At 39.9% G+C, this 18443-nt stretch overlaps 3 protein-coding genes across 6 annotated transcripts; all 3 read right to left on the bottom strand.

Annotated features, from left to right (window-relative positions):
- Positions 1 to 216: 216 nt before the first annotated feature.
- nprl3 (NPR3-like, GATOR1 complex subunit) lies at positions 217 to 9729 on the bottom strand. Of its 4 annotated transcripts, none has more exons than XM_062408010.1 (14): positions 9320 to 9729; positions 8630 to 8699; positions 7950 to 7988; positions 7052 to 7184; positions 6019 to 6093; positions 4732 to 4885; positions 4465 to 4546; positions 3983 to 4120; positions 2919 to 3075; positions 2404 to 2510; positions 2039 to 2168; positions 1300 to 1489; positions 1015 to 1207; positions 217 to 590 (listed from the first exon to the last, which is right to left on the bottom strand). In XM_062408010.1, exons 1-14 carry the CDS (start codon positions 9513 to 9515, stop codon positions 425 to 427), a joined length of 1830 nt encoding a protein of 609 aa, XP_062263994.1. In that variant the 5' UTR covers positions 9516 to 9729; the 3' UTR covers positions 217 to 424. The 4 variants fall into 4 exon arrangements, with proteins under 4 accessions (XP_062263994.1, XP_062263995.1, XP_062263996.1 ...); XM_062408011.1 differs by having other exon boundaries at positions 4465 to 4543; XM_062408012.1 differs by lacking the exon at positions 7950 to 7988.
- Positions 9730 to 13055: 3326 nt separating this feature from the next.
- Positions 13056 to 14653, bottom strand: LOC133970972 (serine/threonine-protein kinase pim-2-like). The gene is made up of 2 exons (XM_062408137.1): positions 14452 to 14653; positions 13056 to 13939 (listed from the first exon to the last, which is right to left on the bottom strand). Exons 1-2 carry the CDS (start codon positions 14651 to 14653, stop codon positions 13056 to 13058), a joined length of 1086 nt encoding a protein of 361 aa, XP_062264121.1.
- Positions 14654 to 16867: 2214 nt separating this feature from the next.
- Positions 16868 to 17831, bottom strand: LOC133970897 (hemoglobin subunit beta-A). The gene is made up of 3 exons (XM_062408038.1): positions 17657 to 17831; positions 17199 to 17421; positions 16868 to 17105 (listed from the first exon to the last, which is right to left on the bottom strand). Exons 1-3 carry the CDS (start codon positions 17746 to 17748, stop codon positions 16974 to 16976), a joined length of 447 nt encoding a protein of 148 aa, XP_062264022.1. The 5' UTR covers positions 17749 to 17831; the 3' UTR covers positions 16868 to 16973.
- Positions 17832 to 18443: the final 612 nt, after the last annotated feature.

Genomic DNA, 18443 nt, shown 5'->3' with positions numbered 1-18443 from the left:
GAGCAAAAACAGACCGTCTCATATTTAGAGTCTTCCCTTTCTTGCCGTCTTTCGCTCTCGACCTCTGGGATTCCTGGCAAGAGGTATCTGGAAGTCTGGAATGATGATTACTCTATGTGCCCCTCTGTGGTCAGTCCAGATGATCGTCACATCTGGGAGAGGAGGTTGAAACCCAACCACACCAACCTTTGACATACTCACAGTGAACACATGAGGTATTTTCTCTTATGTACAAAATAATTTAATATTGTAAACAAACATTTGGCTCGTAAAGCTAAAACACTTTCTACACCTTGTAAATCTGCACACATTAATGCAATCGCTTTGTGTTCTGATTATGAAATCCTGATATTGCTGTGAGCACAGCAGGTTATTAACCGCTCATTTTTTCCAGTGGGTGAGAGCAGATAACGTCTCTGTGCCACTACTCCATGGGTGACTGGAAGATTGAAATAATGGGATCCTCGTGGTTGGTCACCACAAGGACACTACGGAACTTGTCAAACAGAGTCTTGAGCTGCGAACGCCTCATGTTCTCATTGTACATAATCTCTTCCAGGTGATGATGCCCCCGGAAATAGTGCAGCAGCCTGAAAGCAGTCAACACAACAGGCAGAGGAGTGAGTCATTCTTCTGGATCATTACCGGGAGTAAATCAACCATGAGGCAAGACTTTCACAACTCTGATAAAAAATGTTTTACTGTGCAGGTCACAGATTCCCTGATTGTTGCTTCCTGCTAATCTTACCTTCAAAATCCTATCAGCTAACAGCTGGTTAGTTATGTTCTCAGGTTAATGCAGATAAAATAACCTACACAAATATCTTATTTAATAAAAGACATAGAACCGATACATTGAATTTCTCACTGGTCTTCCTTAAGAATATATAACATCTGTTCATGGCACTGCCATAACGCAAAGAGCAAAGGAAAGACTAGAAACATTTGATACAAAAGTAAAGAAATATATATATATATATATTTGATATGTATATTAGAGGCAGGTTTGGTTACCTGGCAAACATCCGCAGATCCTCTGGATTTTGTGCTGCAGGGATGTTAAGTATAACCTGCCTCTCATGCTCTGACAGGCTGGCGAGCAGCGTCTCGGTCATCCTTTTATTTAGTGGAGAGTCTCCACCAGGCAGCAGCTCGGCACTGGAGTTGTCCATACTGGGACTGGTGAGGGTCATATCATCGCTGCTGGCTACAGACACAGAACAGACACATAGTCAAAGATTATGTACCGGATACACCTGTTTGAACAGAGGCAGATTTGTGTGCTGAAAGAGAACATACTTGGGGAACCGAAGCTGAGAGCACTAGGGGTACTGAGACTTCGGCCTCCTACTCTGGCGGCCAGCGGAGGGTCTTCTTCCCTCAGCCCAGGCTCGTCCTCGTTGGGCGCTACCAGCAGGCAAACATAAGTGTGCAGCTGGATCATGAGGCGGCGCTGAAGCATCCACACCACCATTTGAATCAGCTGGGCCTGTTCAAGGGCAGAGCAGCAAACATTACGAGTCAAGCATAGCCATTACAAGTGGAGTAGAGGACAAACACGGAACGCTGAACACGCTCATGTTCCCAACAGGGTCTCGGATGTTTTAACTCAGTCGTGGTGAACACAAAAGCTCAAAATAGAGGCACAAGAAATAACCACGGTCTGATCTTGTTCTCATAAAAAATGGAGGCTGCAGACGCTGTAGCTGATGTGCCTTTGCCATTTATAATTCATCCCTGATGCTCATACTGCTGACGGGCCTGTCCTTACAAGACACCATCTAGATATATATTATTAGCACTGTAAATACTATGAATTCACTGAAAACTAATGTAATTTGTTTGCTCTTAATTTGTAAATAATCTGTTTTTGTTCTAGTAGATTGTTCTTAAATATAAAAATGTTCATAACACATAAGAAAAAACAGAGGACAAAGTAAAAGCCAAGGAGGTTGTCTCACTCGTTTGTAATATAAATGTTCTGTTATGTTATGTTATATAGTTTTGCATAGTATTTCATCCGCAGCAATAATCCTACCTCCTGTGCAGGTGCATCCAGGGGGTTTCGGAACTCAGCCAGCGAGACAGGTAGTGAGAACTTGGCTAACATGGTTGGAAGATCATGACCAGGAAACTGCTGAGCAAAGTGCTCAGCCAGCGTTGAGTATCTGTCCAGGGAGAGACAGGACATGTTACTCCACATCACAAAGCTTGACCATTAACACAACAATGTTGAATCAATTTCCCATAGTGTTTTAAAGGAAAGTCTATTTTATAGAGTTAATAACTCATGCTGTAGAGCCAGCTAGGTGGGTGTACAGAAATAATATTTATTATTATTACGTCATTAGTTGTGCAGTAACCAGTTAACCCAACTGGTAAACACATATGAGAGACACTCACAGGCAGATGTTGGCATGAGGAGACAGCATGTACACGTTGTTCTCGCACAGTGGGTAGATGATGATCGCTTTGCCCCAGTAAACCAAGTGTGCTGCGATTTGAAATATCTGAGTGGGAAATATTTTGCAAATACAATCAATGAAGTTAAATAAAAGCAACCAAACATCAGCATCTAAACCCTAAAAATGTGTTGAAGTAAATATTGAAAACATTTAATTTGACACTATAAACAGGAACTGAATTTATATACATTGGCCACTAGATGGCGGTAAGACGCCATCCAAAGAGTAAACTCCTTTACTAGTATAGTGTTAATACGATCTCAGACTAGTACTAGTACTACATTCATGAATTCATTTTTAGGATTTGCATATAAACATGTTTTGAAATACAGTACTATCACTTATTTGTGATCACTGAATGAGCATAGTCATTATATGCTGTTATGAATATTTCTTAAAGCTGTGTGTGTTGTAAAGGGCAGCAATGGTGCACGTGGTGAGGCTGGTCTGCACCTGGAGTAAGGCCAGGTCAGTGTCCTGGGCGAGCTGCTGCAGGTTTTTCACAGCTGAGCACGTCTTGATGAGTCGCACCATTGCAGGCGAACAGTCCAGAGGGAGCTGACTCAGTAGAGCCTTCTCACTTTCCAGTAGCAACAGAGCATGATACGGTCTGGAGGATCAAACAACATACCACGCAGTAGAAATCAGCTTTAGGTCCAGTCAATGAACAGAGCAACTAGGTGTATTCCAGAGCACAAACTGACCAATATGATGAATTAAAATTGACCGTTGCATATTTTTCTCAGCTGCAAAATATAGGAATGAAAATGAGAAGCAGATGGTGATCACACCTCTACTGTAGTAATGATGAAGAAACAATAGGTGGCAGTATGGACCCACAGAAAATGTGGTTTTCCCCAGACACTAAAATATAAAGTCAGAGTCCTGGAGTTAACAAAATAAGACACTTAATCAGCTGTTAAAGATGCAATAATTTAAAATAACAAATGAGTGGATTAACAGTGTATCCAATAACACAAATTCAGAATTATAATAATCCTGTTAAATGAGATGGTGAAGTATAGGGTCTGTTACAGTCATGAGATTATTACTTCCTATTATAACTGAATATTTTCCTTAACCAGCTCAACTTCTAAGATGACTCATTTTAATGACTTGCAGCCGGGTCAGATTAGAAATTAAAACTAAGGTTCTGCATTTATGGGCAGGAAGGGAGTAAAGAAAACAACAACTATGTTATACATTTCCTACATAGTCAAATGAAATGTAAAATGTTAAAGGAACCTCATTTAAATATCATATTAGGACATGTGATAAGACTTGTGATGTGTTTATGCTGTGTGAAGGGGGCTGCTGGATGGAGTATCTGTGGATGTTTGTGAAAAGCCATTTTTTCTATAATAGTTTGTAGGTGCTGACTGAGGGGCTCCCAGAGGTTTTTGTTTGAAGCTTCAACTCGGAGTGTCAAAATATTCCCTATATGATTTAGTGTAAGCAATCTAGTCTTCTCCGGTTCAAATATGGTTATGTACAAAGAAAGACGTACTGTAACACACCTTATGGCCTTAAGGCTGCACTCTAATGCCTCTGGGGGTATGTGGTTGCCACCAATCCTGTGGATCTTGTGGGGTAAACAGAAACTCACCTCCAGCCAGTTGTTAATATGTAGTCGCACAACACCAGTTGTACAAAGGCTGAAAAAAATGTTAATATCATCATTAGTATTAACATAAGATGACAAAGTTCTTTTGCTGAATAAATGTAAAAAAAAATAATATATATATATACAAATTAATAAATATACATATAATATCATAACTTTCTGGCAAATTCCAATCGTGAATCTGTAAAAAGGTCATTATTAAATCAAAATTCATTCACAAACATCAATATCTGGACAGATATTGCAAATAAAGGCTTCTTGCATTATCTTAGCGGTAAACCTAAATATCAGAGTCAGCTATGTGGACATTATATACTGTGAATGGGACGAAAAGAACAAAACAAAGCCAATACAACAATGAGCCTAATCACACACCTGTCATATGCCTCCTTCAGGTCCCTGGCTAGTTTACATTTAGGAAGAATTTGTCTGAATGGGGACTGGGGGCTTCCATCTGCTGTCGTCAAAGAAAAGAGAAACAGGGATCTTGTGTGATTTTTTTGTTAATGAGCATCTAAGTGCTCAAACAATAACGCATCACCATACAGAACAAATCCTGACAAGCTGCAATGTTCTATAATACAAAAAGACACTGCAGTGAATTTGCCATCAGGCCTGTGGTGTGAGGAGTGTGCGTCTCACTCTCAGTCGTGGTAGTGATCTCATCCTGGACGGCCAGCATCAGTTTGGCCTCTCTGGTCAGGTACTGGCAGCGCCGCTCCTCGTGCTGCAGAGCGATGGCGATGCGGCGCGACAGGTTGTGCATGCAGCTGATGACGGAGGGATCGGCGTTCGCCTGTGGAGGCCAAAGACGAGAGGGAACAAACACAAAAACACGTTGTTAGAACTGAACTCAGTGCTTACACATTCTACTACATTTACAGCACCAGTGCCTTTATATGTAGCTCCACATTTCAAGTCAATAATTGATGGACCTTCATGTGACATTAAAGATCTTAGCAGGTAGCATGCTAAATAAAACGGCATGAAACTTTAAAAGGGTTATAATTTGTCATTTTTATGACATATAACGTTAATACTGCTAACAGTATAATGTTAGAATTATGTTGAAATATTTATTTTCGTTTTGGGGTCATCTCTGTTATATTTCTGTAGTTTAGTAGTGGTTCTTAATTGCACTGCATTATACTGAGAGAAGTTTAAAATATTCTGTCTTCCTCTGGAATGTAAATAAAGACAAAACCAATGTGAGACATAAACAAATTAATCTCTTTGCATTGTTAAATATCTATGGTGGTACTCTTTGTGTAATAAAATGACAAAAAAATTATAAACAAGCAGATTGACATAAAATAACCTGCTGGTGTACAAATTTGAACTGTGGAGTCAATCAAAACTGAATAGTCATATCTTGTTCAAACACGTATATTACTGTAAATATATAAAAAAAACAATAACAACCCACACTGTGAAAACACAGAATGACACTGTATTTTTTCTGGACAGTCCCAGGGTTCTTCCACCTCAGTAACTAGGCAGATATCATTGAGAAAACATGAGTGTGCACCCCCCCCCCCCCCCCCACCCCAAGCTTTACTGACACTTTCAAGTTACAGTGACTCAGCATGGGCAGGAACCGGCGGCGCCTTGAAGGCCAGCATGATTAAGCATAGCACCTCGGCCCTGCCGCCCTCAGGGTTCCAGTGTTCTCACAGATAGAGTATAGTGGAATATTATCACTCATACACACACCACACAGAATAACAGAACACAACATGTGTGTCCCACCCACACTCAGCTGACTTTATCGTGCCATCATTAAGATTGATGGCACTAATATTAGAATATAAAAATGTATACTCATTTATATTAACTGATAGCTCATTATGGCACCAAACACCCAAGCAGTCAACATGTCACTATGATCTCAACAATTAACAATGCAAATATGAAGAACTCTTTTCATACCCTGAGTGCAAACACCACATTAAACAAGATCATCGTGGGCATCTCTCTCTTTGGGGAAGGATCTGTTTTAGAAACCTACATTGAAAGAAGACCAATTTTGAAATGATGCATTATATAAACAAGGTTTACAATAATATCAGCAAAATACAAATAAGACAAGTCAGTTTATTAGGTAATTGAACAATTGAAATGTAATACAGACCAGAAATAAATCCTGCTTAATGAAGGTTATAATGTTTTTGTTATTTTACTGAAACTATTTTTAAATCGACTGTATAGTCTTTTTGAAGGACGCAGTTCAAGGTGCTGTTGAACTGTATTATCTTTTTACAGAGCAATTTTCTGATATTTCCTCTGTGGGACAAAATAAAACCAGTTCAATGCAGTTTAATAACAATAAAGTTAAAACAACATCTCTCTCAACTTTCTCATAATAAGTTGAATTGGTGTAAACTATAACCTTGATGATGGTAGGATTTGTTGCAGGCCGGCTGTATTAGATTGCATTAGTTGCACTAGCAGAAGGCCAATGATACATTTGGAATAAAAGCTGCACAAGTACAATGATATGCAGCAGAGGACAAAAATCCAGCAATAAATCAACCGAGTTTGTGATTGATGAAAAGTTTTTTTGTTGAGACCGTGTCACATAAGTGTTGAACAAACTGACTTTGTAAATAAACTACATGGTTTAACATCTTCTTTTCATTTTCTTTATTTTCTATATCTACTGTGAAATTTGCTTTATCTGTCCCACACAGGCAGTGAATCCTCAGACCAAGAAGGAACTGTCAGTAGGGGGCCCTGCTGTGGTCAAAACGCATCTGCCAAAATTCAAAGCTGATATATACTTTGTGGATCAATTATGAATGACCTCAAAGATTCATCAAAGCCAGGTGGCAAGACGCATAAACATTATGATGATATTCCCTCTAGGAAATTTCAAGAAAGTCCATGGACCTTTAGTGCATGCCTAAAAGCAGCTTTACAGACAGTTTACCACATATTTTCATGAGGCCTCATTTATTTCTACCTGAATGATGGGTGGATGTTGAAGGAGAGTCGGGTGACCCACAAACCGAACATTGTCTATTTTCAGTTCAAACTTCTTTCCACAAATGTCGGATTTGGTGGCCAGGATGGTGGCTAGGATGATGTCAGAGAACCTAAGAGAAGGACGATCAGGTTCGATGAGAAAGTGCTCAGGGTGGGGAGAGAGGTTAGAGCTCAGAGACAGCTTGGACGAGTGAGAAAGTGTAAATTAGCTCAGTTTGTTTACATGTTTCACAGTCCTGTCTACGAGAGATGTGGCATTAATTAGATGCATCTGCCTGTAATATAATTCCACAGTTAGAGTATAAATTAAAAAAGCTTGTGTGGCTACTGGAGAGGAGAAAAGAAGAAGAGCTCTCCTGGAGGAAAAAGTGAACTCACTGTATGATTATAGAACGTGAAAGACTCATGCTGGTTTGACTCGAGGGATGAAAATCAAGCCGAAGACTTTTAGTATAATATTGTAACTCATTAAAGACTTACCTCTCTAGCACAATTTGAGAAGAATGTTTTGCAGTTTGATTTGGATTTTGTTTCAAAATGCTAGACTAAATTGTATTAATATAAATTACAACTTAAGTTATAATTATTTTTAATGTAATTATTGTGATGTAAAATGTATATATATATATATATATATATTTATTTATTCTTCTGTTCAAAAAGGCACACAGTACAGAGGAAAGCAACACTGAAAACCCAATTAACCAAACACTGATTCTCTGGATCTGCTACAGACTATTTACAGGGATTTTTTTTATATAAAATTAGGGTTGGGGATCCATATAGGACACAAATTAGGAAAGAAGGGGGTAAAAAAAAAAAAGGCAGGGGTGATCTAAGCAAAGGAAAGGTGGTTTAGAATGATTTGGTCTTACCCTGCTACCAACTGTTCGTCAGTTAGTGGAGATTGTTCCCTGAAATGGGAATGGGGCCATAAAAAAGAAGAAAAAAGCAAACAAAAGGGAAAATGCAACAAACAATTGGGCTGGATGCATAAAATGGACATTAAAAACACTCCGAACAAACATGTGATTCTGCGAAGTCAGAACGCAGCGTGCATGTCGATTCAAGGGTTTATATTATTTTGGCTGACTAACCTCTATCTTTATATGAACGTAAAATGCTCACTTGGGGCTTGACATGTTTCAATACCATTTTCTCCTTCACAATAACTGGATTTTGCATGTTGCCTGATGCTGATCCAATACCAGTGCTTTAAAATGTTTTTATTATTAGTTAAAGTTTTTTAGCCCTCTATTGAAGTGATCAGCCTGGCTCAGGTTAAACCTTAAATGTAAAATGCAGTGAGTTGATATATGTTTTAAAGTGACACCACCGGTACAAGACCAACAAGAGATTCAGCCCCATGAGCTAAATTGACCGTGGGCCAGCCCCTCAATTCTTCTTGAATAAAAAAAAGTTTCTTTGGGGAGCAGTAGCAAAAGGAAGAAAACATATTAAAAGTAAGAGAGTCATGTGGATCTCAGAAGGGGCTGCAGTCAGTTTTATTATTAATATAAATCTGTTAATATTAGATTAGATAGAATAAAATTACCTCGAGTCACCATCCTGATCTTCAAGAATATCCCCAGTTGTGTTCTGTGCATATGGACTCCGCTGTTTAGCTTGTGGACAGAAATAACAGTGTTAGTTACCATGTATATTGCAGTTTGAGAAATAACAGCGTGAATGTTTCAGGGAAGTCTCATGTTAAACTCAGTGCTCTTATGGTATGAGATGTCATTGCCCTTTCCAATGTGGTACAAGGGTTTGACAATCAAGATTATAAGTTATAAATCTAAGTTATCTTGTGATGCCACGTAACATCATTGTCAGATCTCAGTTGGTTGTCCACTTGTGTAACAGCTGGATGTGTTTTACATGGTGTGGAAAAAAATAGCAAAATCAAAGTCATATTAATTGTTTATCATTGTTTATTCAAACAACGCCTCTTATCTGTCAAACGGTTCCACCGGCACTGAGACAGTCTAAATACACACAAGAACGTGGACGAACTATTGATCTAATTGAGTTTTCTTCGAGTCAATAAAAGGTGTGACCCCTCTGCCTGAATCTCTTCATGGTATAAAGAAAAAACTCATTGCTGAGTAGTTGAATTACACTGGATAAGACCGTGAAGTGTAACTATAACCAGGTCCAGGTCTTGTACACGTGTGAGTGACTGAGAGAAACCCTTGCAGGTATTGGACAGCCTGTGCTTCATGCTGATGCTTTGCCCTCCTACCTGGGAGAGATGACGGATACTCCGCCGCTCTCTGGAAAGGGTACCGGAAAAGGAGCTTGTTCCCTCGGCTGCCGGAGCTCACCAGTATGACGCTGATGGGGCTGGTTTTATCGCCAGTTTTGTACACGCTGTTTGGCGACCGGCTATACATAGATTTTCGGTCATCAGGTAAACCGCCCGATGGGTTTAGCATCATGTTAGCATCCCAGCTAACTTTGCGTTAGCCTAACCAAACCAAACAAAGTCAGCAGCGAACAGTGAATTTCAACAAACTAACAAGTGGAGCTTGTTATAATGTTCAGCTCACACAGACACCTGTCATGGATACTAAACTACAACTTGTTCTACTTTAGGGCCGAGCTATAAAGTCTGTGCGTTCATCACTGTGCTCCTCAAGTTGTTGTGTGTCACTTCGAAAAGTCGTCGAGTGGAACAAGAAACAGCGGCTATAACGTTCCTAACCCCAGTTTGCTTGCTTTCTGTGAATATATAAAATCGTAAGACCATAATAATAAAATTAAACTGTGTGACACATGGAACAAACACAGCAGTGCATGTTGAATTGACAGCTGATAACGGTGTACTAGGAAATATTACTGGTCCTTCCTTCATAGATAAAGTGAAATTGACAGCCACCAGCAGAAACCCATGGCTGTTCACATGAGCTGTATATTAAAACTGAAAGGCTGCTTTGAGCTTCTGCAGCAGTAATAGAATCAGTTTAAAAAGTATTAAGGCTTTCACAAATTTTCACATCATGGCAAAATGAAAACCCATCTTACATGTTATATACATTTATTAAAATATCAGTATTTATTATTTAGAAAAGTAGTCAGATTTTTAATCCTGTCCTGTGCAGCAGCTCCATTGGCAGCCGTCACAGTTTGAGTCTTCCTGGGTGAGTCTCTACAGGGGGGCAGCGTAGTGTGAGGGTCTCAGGTCCTTAGTAGACCTAATAGGATCTGAAGAAAACATGAAGTCTTCTCTGTCTCGTACCTGTTGCCAGCGCAGTCGTGTTCTTCAGACCTGGTTTGGTTATATGAATCAAAGTGGCTCCGGGGGGAAAATGGCCAAAGGGATATTTTTTCCCCAGACTTCTCTTCTTATTACATTACATCTAGATGTCAGATCCAATCTGTGAGGTAAAGCTTTTGCATTAGCTCTTAAAATGGAAATTTGTATGTTAAACTAAAACTCTACTAATAGATGAACTATGAGACAATGCACAGACAATCAAAGGGCACTCTGCTACAACTTTATGTCTATAAAACGACCAGATTGAAAGAGACACAGATGTAGGTCATACATTTGTGTGGTTTGCTAATTTCTTGGCTATTTTTCATTTTTGTGTTGTCATTTTTCATCTTTGTGGTTGTTCGTTGTCATTTGCTTGTCTTTGTAGTTTTTTGTGTCTCTTTGTAATTGCGAGGCATCATTTTGAAGTGTCTTTATAAAAACCCTTATGACAAATGATTGTAATTGAGGCTTCATATTTTAAAGTTTAATCAGAAATCTTTATTGTGAATAATACACATAGAATCACATGTACAAGACTTTTGTTTTCTGTAAAATGTACACACATAAATTCCCATCTTTTCTGCGTTCTAGGGGTCAAAAGTACGGTGGCCCTGAGAGCTCAAGTACGGTGGCCCTGAGAGCTCAACGAACAGCAACTTAAGAAAACACATGCAAGTTGACAAAACAGATGCAAGTTGACAAAACACAAGCAAAGTAAGAAAACATTTTAATCAATTTCACAACACAACACATAACAGAAACGCGCGGCAAATAGACAAATGCGCTGCAAATAGACAAACGCGCTGCAAATAGAGGCGACAACACAACGGAAGTGTTTCCAGAGAACAGCTAAAAGGGATGGACACCGCTGCCACAGGAGACAGTAAAACGTCCACTACATCATACAAATTCGGTTCCGCACAGGGGTTGGCAACCCGCGGCTCTGGAGCCGAACGCGGCTCCTCTGCCCCTCTGCAGTGGCTCCCTGTACAGTGTTGTGTATATGTTTCGCGACCGCTGAACTTAACGAATCAGTTTTCATATTATTAACGTGAACGTCACGTTCATTTTTTAAATCATCATCGTATCAGGCCATCATGAAATACAAGGAGCGGGCATGTGTGTGTGTGTGTCCGTGTGTGTTTGTGTATGTGTGTGGCAGCGCACACACACAAACACATACCCCTGCCCCCCCCCCCCCAACACACACACACACACACGCCTGCTCCTGGTATTTCATGATGGCCTGATACGATGATGATTTAAAAAATGAACGTGATGTTCATTCTCGTTCATCGTTACGTTCACGTTAATAATATGAAAACTGATTCGATAAGTTCAGCGATCGCGAAACATATACACAACACTGTACAGGGAGCCACTGCAGAGGGGCAGAGGAGCCGCGTTCGGCTCCAGAGCCGCGGGTTGCCAACCCCTGTGCGGAACCGAATTTGTATGATGTATTGGACGTTTTTGTGTCTCCTGTGGCAGCAGTGTCCATCCCTTTTAGCTGTTCTCTGGAAACACTTCCGTTGTGTTGTTGCCTCTATTTGCATCGCGTGTGTCTATTTGTTCCGTGTTTCTGTAATGTGTTGTGTTGTGTTGTAAGAAGTTTTCTTACTTTGCTTGTGTTTTGTCAACTTGCATTAGCTCTCAGGGCCACCATACAAAGGTCATTTTGACCTCACAAAGCACTTTTTCGGCAATAACATTCTCACACAATCTGTGATTTAACATTTGACCCTTATCTTGCTGTTTAAAAAAAACAGTAGCTCTAAACAGTGACGTTGGTTCTACTCAGAGTCCCACGTGTATTTCCTGGTTTGTGTAGCTGCTTCGACTCAAAGCAACCAGCATCCCCCAGTCAGAATAATGTCACTGATAGTCCGTTAATCACTGGATCCTCCTGTGAGGTTTTTCCAGTTTTTATCACCGACTGGAGCTTTGGTGTTTTTCATCAATGACTTTTCTTCGACTCCCTGATGCGGAAACTCAGACACTGTACTTATCTCTTATTTTGCTTCTGTAGCTGCTTTCAAACATGCACCGAACTCCAGATAATATCCGCACATTGTCCGGAGGGGCTGTTTGTGAGATCTTAAACTTCCCGACTTTCTCCGGCCAGCCCCCTTGTAGAGACTCTGTAGAATGTCTGAATGAGCTGAAGTGAGAAAACAGCAGGAGGTCATAGCCAGGATTTTCGGCAGACAGATTATAAAGCAATATGAGGAACCTTGAACAGATTATTGAGGTTGGTAGAGACTAAGCATGATGCTTGGAGCCGAACATCACATATACATTGTGTGGTGATTTTGTGTATCGTTTGCCACGTCCGTGATTGGTGTTGACAGGGCAATTAATAATAATTGGGGTCCTCACTCAGGGCGCCCCCACTTCAAAACAAAAGCGGTCTGTTCAGAAACAACACGGGGAACATGGTGCAGCAGCAACAGCAGGATCAAGGCCAGAGGCAGCAAAAGTCATTGTGTTTCTGGTTTAGCCGATTCAGCTTTACTGGGTTTTTATGATCATCTCCTTCAGCGCCAGTCGGAGAGTATTCCTGCCACACGGCTAATCCTAAAGTTTTGGAGTTTAGATGCGCGAGAGATGGCATCAAATATATTATTTCAGGGTGCAGGAGATGCTTATCCCACTGATCTATAATCAACAATGATGCTGAATCCTGGCCGTGGAAGGAATCGGGGTCGGTAGATGCAGTTCATCTCAGCCATGGGTGATGCTGGAGCTCTGTCAGGGTGGAGCGCAGCGCGGGGTCTTTCATCAAACACAGTCGAAGGAAATCTTTGCAGTTTTCGGATGGTTTAGAGGGCATTTTCAGTTTCCTTTGGAGAAAGTCTTCTGTAGAAAAGTTTTTTCTCTGGAGTATTTCAAAGAGGACAGCCCCAAGCTGCCACACTGTGGTTGGACCAGGCGTGTAGCAAGATTGGAAGCACCACTCTGGAGGTTTGTATGCTTCGGTGCCACTGAATATGGTGAATATTGTGTCTTTTTCTACAATTTTACTCATACCAAAGTCAATGAGGCGAACCTCTGGGACCCTAGATCCTGTATCAATTAAGATATTCTCGAGTTTTATGTCGCGGTGAAATATTTGCCTCTTCTCCAGTCCAATAGCAGCATCCACGAGCTGTCTCATCAGGATTTTGGCCTTCCACTCCGGTACAGTCCCATGGTCATTTGTGTAATTGAGAAGGTCCTTGCAATGGAATGGTCTCTCCAGCACCAGTATCAACTCGTTGCCCAGGTCATACCAGTCCAGTAATTCTATCGGTGCAGACATCCCCTCAGAGTCATTTTTTTCAGCTGCTAGTTTCATCATTATGGCCACCTCTGTGGGGAGCTCCCTCCCATTTAAGCACACTGGTTTGAGGAGACTTTTATCCTCTACGTGTTTGATGGCAACTGGCTGCCAGTCTGCTTTGCGGAAGCCAGCAAACACGGATCCGAAACCTCCTTTGCCAATCTGATCCAGCTGCCAGTATTGGCGTACAAAGTTAGCTCTTTGGCGTTTTATTAAGACCCTCCTCCTGTTCTTTACTCTTCTCACTCTCAACGATTTCTTCCTTCGGTCTCTCACTTCAGCTGAGGAACAAAAAAACAAGAAACATCAGCTTGTTGTCAGCGAAAGGCACAAATATGTCATTCAATGGAAATCATTTTTCTGTGCCTCCTAAAATGACACCAGTCTTTTGTTACCTTGGTTCATACATTTGAAACCATAAATTCACTTTCTTTTCAAGAGTGAGAGAAAAAAAAAAACATCCCAAGGAACATTATCTGCAGTGGGTTCATTGGATACCCCACTCAAACAAGGAGACTGTTTCGGGAATGGATGTTGCTCTTACATTTTTCAATGTCATTTCTCAGTGTTTTCAGCATCTCAGATGCAATCTCATTCACCTCCATTACACTAAGGTCAATGTAAAAAGGTTTTGGACAGATATCTCAGAACCCAAACAAATAAAACCAGAACTTTCTCCACTAAAATACAAAACTAACCAATACTCCAGTTTCTCTGCAATTGCTAGTCAACTTTCTAACCCTTATGTAAACGATGAAACATTCTCAACTGTAGTTTCACATCATGAACTTACCTTTAGTAGGGGCAACGTCCACCAAGCTGGAGGCAGACTCCTTGTCAGATTCTCTCTTTGTCTTTCCTGCTTGTCCGTCATTATTTTTGCTGACCTTCCTTTTCCTTGCCTTAACCCTGCAATCCTTCAGATCGGGTCCATCAGCCTCAGAACTGTTCTTCATTTCTGTCTGGAGTGTGTGAGGGGTCTCACCGGGATCCATCTCTCTCAAGTTACTGGTCATTAGGATGGTTTTAAAGCTGTTCTTGACAGTAAATATGAATATTAATCCAACACTTTCCACAGAGACTTTCCAGTCGGCATGAGAATCTTCAAAGCCAAATGAATGACCTCGCACACGGTATTTATCTTCTCTTTTGTCTTTGATCCTAAGTTGACTAAGATGACTTTGATGTTGGTTGCCATGCCAATAACCCATACAAAATTTGTCGTTGAAGTGTTGTTATGTTTAACAATAAAATATATTTTTGTTTTATTTGAACGATTCTGGGTTATCCACTGAAAGTCATGATGCTACACAATTTGATTAATACATGCACAGTGTAGAATTCTTCATATTCGCTATTTCTTCATACTAGACTTTCACTTTTCATCTCCCTATAGTAAGTGTAGAAGACATCCAGCATTTATATTTTATCACAATTAAGATTTAACATATTCATTTAAAATTATTAAAAATCACAGAGAAATTATATAAAATTAGTTTCTAGAGTCACATATTTCTGAATACTAACCCTTACACTACAGGGCATGTACTCTGTGTTAATCTATAGTACATGTAATTCAATATATGGGGTTTGTGTTTCTAAGAAATTGGCTGCTGAGTGGTTAATGGGCTGAGGCCATTATAGAAGGAGAACAAATGGAACTGCAGTGGGATTGTGGTATTACAGAATGTTTGTGTGGTATTTGTGTGGTGCGACAAAGAAAGTATGAACGCTAAGTCCAAACTTAGCAGGAATCCCAATGAAGCTGCCTTTACTGATAATAATTATTCACCCAAATCCGCCTTCCACTCTGGAAACCCGTAAAATGTGTTGGAGCTTTATGTGGTGCCGGTGGCTGGGTTTCTGTTGAAAGTGAGTGCCAAACGACGAATTAAATAAAGTTTAACAAAGACGAAAGAACCCGTGGCGGCAGGTGAACCCCACGCAGCGTTCTTCCACCACAAGTTCACATTCCCGACAGCGTATTCAGACACCTTGGAAAACCATATTAATACTTTGTATTCTGGGAAGCATCAGTTAATCATTCTTAGTAACATCGTATTCAGATGAATGAAAACAATCACTGGGGGATTTAGGGCTTTGGATTAACTATTATACAAAATATTGACAGCGTCCCAGTGCAAAGGCCTCTCAGCTTCTGACATTACCTTTAAATGATAAAGCCTTCTTTTTATAATATAAAGACGTTACATGGAGTTTAACAGGATAAATATTCTTGCATATTCGAAAACTGGGGGAAAAAGCTTTGAAAGGTTGAAACTCTGTGTTTGAAATCAATATATTTTTTAAGTTTTGTGAGACTCAAACTTAATTGAAAATCCCTCCAGAATACTTACATTTTCACCACTTTCTAATTTTCTGACAATTTTTTAAAGAATTTGAGCATGTTTAAGCCCTCAAAAAGCCAATTCCTTTGCCTGCATAATAATAATCCTTACAATTTCAATAGGGCCTCACTGTCTGTCAGTGCCTGTCAGTGTTCAGGCCCTAACTATAAAACCACAGACAGCCAATAATGCTTTATTTTTGTCTTTCTCTTTCTTTCTTGCTATAAATAAACAAAACGATAAGAAAATATGATGGCCAACACATGCTTTCTTTCTTTCTTTCTTTCTTTCTTTCTTTCTTTCTTTCTTTCTCTCTTTCTTTCTTTCTATAGATAGATAAAACCATATGAAAATATGAATTAATTTCAGCCTATTAACCCATTCAACCTTTTAATTTAATTCTAAGATATCTATTAAACACCTGCCTGTCCAGCCGTGTTTTGAGAAAATGGTTCAGTTTGGCAACCAGCCATTGCCCTCATGATGCAGAATTTTGATGGTATGGTATCATTTATTTCAGACGGCCGCACCCATTTATATCAAACTGCACAATTTTCAAGAAGCCAAATTAGCAGGCAAAAGTATTTTCCTTGCAATAGACAAGTCATAAGAAATACTTAATTTACTTCAATCCTGAATTAAGCATAAATACCGATTGTATAGACTTGAGGATAGATTAGCATTGTCCTCAGTGACAGACGATGGATCATGATCTCATCAATTTAGCTGTTCCTTTTTTATTTTTTGCTATTTGCGTGAATTCATGTAAATCATTATAATAAAAATTTGCACTGAGCCAATGAGTAGAAGAATACATAAGATACACCTCTATGAATAAATGATCACACATAAATACATGTCTTCATTTAGCCTTTTATTTAATGCAATTGGGAAAAGTTTCACTGTAGGACGTTGTAGTTATAGGGCTGTTCCACATTATTTGAATGTGACCTGCGTCCCCTGAGCCTCAGTGGTACTGTCTGCCCAGGGCGGACACCACCACAGACAGGAACTTCTGCCAGGCCTCCTGGACCTCAGCGGTGAAGACGGAGGGGCCGAACTTGGCTGCCACGCACACACTGATGCACTCAGCAAGAAGCTGTGAGGGAGACAGACAGACAGGGATGCATTAATAGAACTGATCATAGAACAGTTAGAATGGGTGCAGGCAGAGTCAGAGATGGTCACCTACCCTGAAGTTATCAGGATCCACGTGAAGCTTCTCAGAGTGCATCGTGCTCAGTGCAGAGTAGACGCCCTTGATGTCGTCCAGGCTCTTCACAGCTCTTTCCAGCCCACCCATCACTGTCTTGCCATGCTTGGCGACTTTTTCACTTCCCAGGATGGCGGCCGTGGTGGACAGGTCGCCAAAGGTTGAGAAGTGTCGCTGTGTCCACGGATACACAATCAAAAGCCTGAAATGATCACAACACAGAAATAGAAGAAAGACACAATGGTCAGTGACACACTATAACAAAGCACCAAGAAAACGACCATAATATAATACTAATAATAGTAATCATAATAATGACAATAACAAAAATAATAATAATAATAACGACTTTGTCTCTATACAAAGTAACAAAGTGCAACAGAAAGAAACATATAAAGCTACTTGTATATAAATGTGTATGTGAATAGGTAGGTTACCTGGTCAGAGCCTGGGGTCCAATCTCCCCCACATCGATTTTTCCCCAAAGGGAAATGATGGCGCTGCGCTCACTATCTGTCCACTGGACCATGGTGATGGCGTTAAGTTTTCCTTGATCTTTTTCTGATGAGAAAAAAGAGACAACCTCTGATCACAAACTTTCAGAAAAGACCTGCCTTTCTCTGGGTTTTATTAATTACCCAATGCCACACCTCTCAGTCCTTGAAGCATTTGATTGGTCCAGATTTGAGGGGAAGTTGGTTGGGTTGTCACCTGCAGGGGAGCTCTGCCTGGAGAAAACTGATAAGAATATAATGCAGATTATAAAGGCTTATAAATTGAAAAATGACTTTCAATAAATAACCCAAAGCATGCCATTATGTTTGATTCAGTAATCAGTTTTAACATTATTTTCAATTTGCTGAAATAGTTGTATTCGTTACACAGTTTGGGCATTGTCCTCATTTTCATGATTCATTTTTGTTTTTTTATTAATTGTATTCCCTTTGAAAACCCGAATTTACTAAAGTGCTGATTGCAGAACTCTTTTGTAAATTTTGTGTTTAGTGATTTTTAGGAAATGTTTAAAGTCACCACAGCATTTCATACTAAATATGCTCCTCTCAAAATTACAAAGGGTTACCTTTTGATATCGGAATGTATATTATATTCCTGCTGACTTAGAAACAAGTAACTTAGTTGTAATAATCATTTCAAAATCATCAAGTATTATCACTTAATGTGTTAATTTGCCTTGATTTACCAGTAACACTGAAGATCATTACA

This window comes from Platichthys flesus, chromosome 16, assembly GCF_949316205.1.
Source record: "Platichthys flesus chromosome 16, fPlaFle2.1, whole genome shotgun sequence".
Taxonomy (NCBI): domain Eukaryota; kingdom Metazoa; phylum Chordata; class Actinopteri; order Pleuronectiformes; family Pleuronectidae; genus Platichthys; species Platichthys flesus.
This window is presented reverse-complemented; position numbering and strand designations above follow the sequence as displayed.